The sequence below is a fragment of the Mus caroli genome, chromosome 2 (assembly GCF_900094665.2).
Source record: "Mus caroli chromosome 2, CAROLI_EIJ_v1.1, whole genome shotgun sequence".
In the NCBI taxonomy this organism is placed as follows: domain Eukaryota; kingdom Metazoa; phylum Chordata; class Mammalia; order Rodentia; family Muridae; genus Mus; species Mus caroli.
The window spans coordinates 63,667,372-63,673,992 of record NC_034571.1 but is presented as its reverse complement, the minus strand read 5'-3'; the positions used below and the strand labels follow the sequence as shown (position 1 = coordinate 63,673,992).

The window sequence follows — 6,621 nt, the reverse complement described above, 5'->3', positions numbered from 1 at the left end:
AAAGGAAAGGAAAGGAAAGGAAAGGAAAGGAAAGGAAAGGAAAGGAAAGGAAAGGAAAGGAAAGGAAAGGAAAGGAAAGGAAAGGAAAGGAAAGGAAGGGAGGGAGGAAGGGAGGAAGGAAGACTGGTATTTAGAGAGAAGTTCTTTTATTTCAGAATGAGGTTTGTTTGTGAATAAATGTGAATCATTACTTCTTTGTTTCCATCCTTCATCCCAAAATATGCCCCAAATAGCATAGCAGCAAGTATTTTGATAGGAAACCATTGTGTATTTTGTCATGATATTGGGTATATATGAAAGAGAGTCAGATGTTTGCTAACTCACCTTGAGCTTACACTCCTCTGGCCTTGGCCCCCTGAGTGCTGCAGTTGCAGGAATACACCAAGGCGCCCAGACTAAAGAGTTCAGAATATAGAATGAAATGATAAAGGATGGTAGGGGGAGTCCAGGGCTCTGTCCTTGGGAATTAGAGGGAAGCTCACTGCTTCCCTTGGAACGTGTGAAGAAGCTATCTGAGGGAGTTCAAAGACAAAGCTCCTCAGTCGCTCCTCTATCTCAGGCAAGTGCCTGCTGACAAACTCGGGTGAGCCAAGAGTACTTAGTCTTTCAGAATTTGAAACTTGACCTCTGAAGTGGACTGCACTTCCCAACTGACATGTGGAACCTTTTCTGGTATTGTAATGAGGGGGGAAATGATTGCAGCTCAAGAAGTCTATGTGACCGAATGACTTTGACATTCTTCACATAAAACAATAAAATGATTTTATTTAAAAAACAAAAACAAACAACTTATCAGAAACTGGGGGATAATAGGAGGTAGACTTTGTTCTTTGAAGCAATCAGCTAGAGAGTGTAGTCTCTAGCTTTTGATCCATTGTATTGATTTCCTGTGAGAGCTGAGTGTTTATAGATAATTGTTTTTTCAAGACAAACCTCTTTTAAAAAAAACTCAGAAAATCAAGAAAATAATTAAAAACAAGTGATTGGATTTTTTTTGACCTTGAGCTATTTCTCAATGTGACTCTCATGAGCCTCTTTCTATCAGAACAGCTACCACAGGGTAGGAAGTTGTCTTAGACCATTCTCATCTTGGTCTCTGGAGTCTTCAACTGCATCATGAGCTTAGAAGCAAGTCTGAGGCCAGCTGCTTCTGAGAGCATCTCTGGTCATTTGGTACAGGTGGCAGTTTACTTGCAAAGGATCACTTGAGTTATTAACATTTAAGAGATGACAAAGGAAGAGTTCTACTCTCAGAGTGCAAATCTTCAAGGACATGAGTGAGTTTTCTTAGCAGATGCTCTAGCCTCTCATTATTCCATTTCTAGCCTCTCATTCTTTCCTCTCAGAGCAACTCCTCCTACACAGGATTATCTTCCATACATATGAACCTCATCTGCTGTTCCTATAGCTTAAGAACCAATAATGGAATTCTCTAGCTTCACAGATCAAATCACAATCTCTCTAGGACTAATGTGTTGTTTCCTGCATTTGTTATCTAGCCAACTAGATTTTTAAGTCATTGAAAACTAGCAGCAGATCTTAGTGTAGTATGTACAGAAGGTAGACCGTGTGCTGTTGTAGAATCAACACGTGTATTCCCTTTGACGTCACCACACTCCTTACAATAACCTCTCGATTGCAGGGTCTCTAACAACCTTACACAAATGGAGAACCAAACTGGTGTTTGTTACTTTTCCTAAATTGTAAACTCCACAGAGAGGCAGCCAATATTGCTGGAACAAAGCAGTGACTCCAGAGTCTAAAAACTTCTAAGACTTCATGGTTTAACCATTAACCAGATACAAAACTTTAGAAATGACCTTGACAGTGCAAAGTCACATATCACCTCAGTTGTGTGATAAAGAACACACACATATATAGCTCTTGGCACATAAGTGCCATGTAAATATTAGCCATAAATAATAACCATATTTTGAGTCATCCTCTGCTTTGGATGATGCATCTATACAATCAGGTGAGTTGTTTTCTCTTCAATAGGTGCATAGAAAAGCATTAGAACACATAAATATATGTGCACAAAAGCAGAGTCCCATCCTAAAAACTGACTCTATGTAAATGCGGTTAGTGGATACTTGCCTTGATTTGCTGATTCCAGTTATTAATAACAAGATTTGCTGTCTTTTCCACTTCATTATCAAGCTATGGAAGAGAAAAACAGACAGGAACGTAGTTATTGCTTAGTCCCTGATATTAAGTATCAAAGAATCCCAAAATGCATAGGTTGAAACCTGTTTCTGCTGCATCATAGCATTAAGAGGTGGGACTCTGGAAAGTGAATGGACCATGTGAATGGAGCCCTCATACATGGACAAGTGCCTGTGGTTGTTGGAATGAGAATGGCCCCCGTAGGTTTATATATTTGAATGACTAGTCCCTAATTGGTGGAATGTTTGAGGAGGATTAGGTGATGTGGCCTTGTTGGAGGAGTGTCACTGGGAGTGAGCTTTAAGGTTTCAAAAGTCCAAGACAGCCCACCCCCTCTCTGTGCCTTAGGATTAGGCTCTAGCCCCCAGCTGCATATCCAGCACCATATCTGCTGTGCAGGTCACCATGCTCTCTGCCATGACGATAATGGACTACTCTCGGAAACTGTCAGCAAGTTCCCAATTAAATGCTTTCTTTCTATAAGAGTTGCCTTGATCATGGTGTCTCTTCACAGCAACAGAATGGTGACGAAGACAGTGAATGCCCTTACAACAGACACCTCAAGGCCTCCTTCACTCTCCTACCATGCAAATGCATAACATGAAGATGGCCTTCTATGAAGAATGACCAGTTCCTCTACAGAGACCTAATCTGCTCCTGTTTTGATCCTGGGATTCCCAACCTTAACCCTAGAATGGACATGTTTGGGCTTCTCTCCATGTCAAGTGTCTCTTGACATGATTTGTGAAATAGTGGTTTCTAATCTGTGACAATATGAAAAGGCATACGTATGCATATGAACCTTGCTAAGGCTGGTCATTCCTCTTCAACATCAATTCATGTTACAAAAACATCCATGGAGGGAGGATCAGAAACTTGATTTTCACCAGTCATTAGATATAGAGTACCCAGTATATTGTTACAGATAGAGAAAAAAAATGGCTTTGCATACTACGCCAATTTTGACTGTATAGGTGTAGCTGAGATGCAGAGCAAATCTCCTTATAAAAATTAGATCTGCTTTGCATCCTCTGTGAGCGTGTGAGAGGGTCGCTGCAACACTGAACAGGAGAAAAACAGGAGATATTGGGGACAAGTGACAGAGGAGTATCATGACCTCAGCTAACTAATGTGTTGTGACAAATCCTCATAACACTGGTTAGTTTATGGTATTAAATGTAATTATCATATTGTCATATGATATGTAAAATATTTTGTAATTAATGAAACTTAGGTTTGCTTTGAGTTTTTATATAGGTTCCTGGCAAAAGCAGATGATTATATTGCTTTCAAGTGATTTTTGTAACTTGCTATTACCTAAGCTCTAGGTAGGACATCCATTCTGGTGGAACACACACACACGTGTGTGTATATATATGTGTGTGTGTGTATGTGTGTGTGTGTGTGTGTGTATGTGTGTGTGTGTGTGTGTGTGTGGAGCTCTACTTCCCAACTTCACTTACTGAGTTTATATTTCATTTATTTCCTTTCTTCTTCCATCTGAGTTTTCCCAGCCCCCATGGTTCTTTTGATTTACAACTCATCTGAAGCCCCTTTCTAGTAACTATCTTTTCCCCTTACAAGGACCACCTGCTAAGACTCAGACACTTCTTGCCTGCACTTGGCACCAAACCACCCCATCGTTCTTGCCTGCACTTGGCACCAAACCACCCCATCGGAGCACTGCTGCATTCATTAACAGCACATTGCCTGGAAGCATTGTCTAAAGTGGCTAACACTGAGATACACACAGAGGGAAAAAGGTAGCACACACGGGGAATCTGTCCTAGAAGGAAGGCACAGCCCAGAGCAGAGGACACACTAGACAGGAGTGCCTGATGCTTCCCCCTTCATCTTAAGACTATTTGAGAGGTGTACTATTATTACCTTCAAATAATCTCATACTGGTAAGCAGAAAAGCATCTTTTGAAACAAATTGTGCTTATGGAACCTGGGTGTAGCTCAGTGACAGAGTTAGAGTTAACAAAATTGTAAAGACCATGTAAAAAGTACTAAAAATTGAAAAATAACCTCTGATTTTATCATCTCAAAGTAATTCGTATTAACATTTTGGGAAGGATCTTCCAGTTGAGATTTTATTACTTATTAGATTTATCTCACTTTTTCATCTGATACCATATGTAAAAACACTTGTTTTTAATTATGTGTATGTGTCTATGTGTATGCGTATGTGTGTACAAGTGAGAGTGGGTGCCCAGAGAGGCCTCAAGAGGGCGCTGGATGCCTGCTGTTGGAATTACAGATGGTTGTGAGCTACCCGATATGGGTGTCGGGATTAAATTTCCAGTCTTCCATAAGAGCAGGTCCTCTTTGTAACGACTGAGCCATCTTTCTAAAATCCACTATATATGTATGTTGTCTTCAAAGTGCTGAATATTGAACTCAAGGCCAGAAACACGCTGTCCCAGAGCCAGGTCCCTGGCTCTCCTATAAACCTTTGAATGACTCTATCTTAGTCTATTGCTTGACTTCTTCTGATTTATTTTTAATGATAAAGTAGTTGCTCCCTATTATTTTTCACTATATTGCCAGCACTGTGTTAACAAACATTCTTGTTTATTATTATTATTATTATTATTATTATTATTATTATTATTATTATTTTCATTATAAATTTCTGGGACCCACTATCACTGTAGCCTCTTGCTCTGTGGGCCATAGACAGAAATCTTGCTCATGTGTTTATTTCTTTAGTCCTTTTGAGTCACTGTCTCAAGCTGTTTTTGAAAATGCTGTATAATCAAGTCTGATCTTGAACTCTCTATTCCCCTGCCCCCACAACCCAAGTGCAGAGATTTACAGGCACGCAGCAGAACGGCTCCCAGCTTTGTTTTTTAACACAGGATCTCAGTGTGTAGTCCTGGCTGGCTTGAAATTTACTAGCCTAGAATGCATAGAAATTCACCTTCTGCCTCGTGAATTTGTTTGGTTTGTTTGTTTGTTTGTTATGAATGTTTTATTATGTTGGGGTTTGAATCTCGGGCCTGGGGCACATGAGGAGAGTGCCTTAGCCACTGAGTATTCCCCAGCTCTACTGATTTTGCCTTTAAGAGAAAAGCACAGCCCTGTCTCACCGATTTTCTCTTCTTCTCTTGCATACTCAGGACCTGGTGTGTTGGCTTTATCGCTTCCAACTCAATTGCTTTGCCAAGTTTTCTGGAAATAGAAAATTGTCTTGGGTTTATATCTACTGTCCAAATTCGTTTCTGGGGAGATAAGTGAGTGGCAGGTTACAGCTTATCATTTCAGGGCAGGATTGAAGGGGAATACTGGCACCCACCCACTCTAAGTGTGTGACACCTCCCTTTGGAGTAGGGGCAAAGGTATGAGGAGGGTAGGAGAGGGTGAGGGGATGGTGTTACTGGAAGCACTCACTGATGGAGGTCTGCTGCGGATTTCATGCTCTCTGAGGCCCAGGCCCAAGCAGTGCTGAGACAGCTGGAGACAGAAAGGGGTTGGATGGAGGTGGGGGTCATTCTCTGGTGAACTCTGAGAAATCAAACACTACAGCCCACAAGCTGCCTCCACCCACACATTGGCTCCCTGGCTGGGGTTTCAATTTCTCCAGGAGATTAAATTCAGCCAGTATATTTATTTGTGCCACAGACATTCTACACACACTGCTCCCGCTCCCGACCCCAGGGTTGATGCCTTTTTTTTTTTTTTTCATTTAGATTTTCATCTTCTATTTTGTGTTTGCAGAAAATCAGGGAAATAAAGTGGCCAATGAAGAGAGCAGGTAGGTGTGGTGTGTGTGTGTGTGTGTGTGTGTGTGTGTGTGTGTGTGTAACTTTAGAAGACTCTCAATGAAAATCTCTTCAGGTCCCCTTATAGATAAATAAAGCAAGTCTTTGAGGAAGTTAGTGGCAAAGGATGGAAGTGACTGCAGGATTTGAGCAGAGTCCCTGGCACAGGTGCCTACTGCTTTTGAAATTGGAGCCCCAGTCCTGCACCATGCTGACTTTTAGGGCAGCCTCAGATCTTTCCTGGTCCTGTGTGTAATAAATACAAAGGTCACAAATATTCCTGGGAGCCTATAGGGGGGACAGGAAGCCTGGTGTTATCTCCTCTCACAGCAGGAGTCAGCTCTAGGGAGTCCATAAGGAGTCCTCTCAAGTCAGGGCAAACTAAAAAGTTGGTTAACTGCAGGGACAGAGCACATGGCAATTTTAAGAGGGAGGAAGGGAGGAAGCTGCCTTCCTAACAGAAGTGGAATGGATCCAAGGTGGGCCTCCAGTGGCCTAATCTGCATCTTGCACTGGACAATGAGAAAACCAGGCTGGGCGGTGGTAGCACACACCTTTAATCCCAGCACTTGGGAGGCAGAGGCAGGTGAATTTCTGAGTTTGAGGCCAGCCTGGTCTACAGAGTGAGTTCCAGGACAGCCAGGGCTATACAGAGAAACCCTGTCTTGAGAAAACTGAAAAGAAAGAA

The 6,621-nt window shown here is 41.8% G+C and overlaps 1 protein-coding gene across 3 annotated transcripts in view; it reads right to left on the bottom strand.

The window, feature by feature from the left end:
- The window catches only part of Nostrin (nitric oxide synthase trafficking), a 58,721-nt gene that overhangs the window by 33,008 nt on the left and 19,092 nt on the right, over nucleotides 1–6,621 (bottom strand). For 2 of the 3 annotated variants that reach the window (XM_021153117.2, XM_021153124.2), the window contains 3 exons: nucleotides 5,563–5,625; nucleotides 5,262–5,343; nucleotides 2,098–2,160 (listed from right to left, as the gene is read on the bottom strand). In XM_021153117.2, the coding sequence (XP_021008776.1) occupies nucleotides 2,098–2,160; nucleotides 5,262–5,343; nucleotides 5,563–5,625 (208 nt within the window). The remainder of the gene's footprint in view (nucleotides 1–2,097; nucleotides 2,161–5,261; nucleotides 5,344–5,562; nucleotides 5,626–6,621) is intronic. The other variant, XM_029474356.1, reaches the window with a different exon arrangement.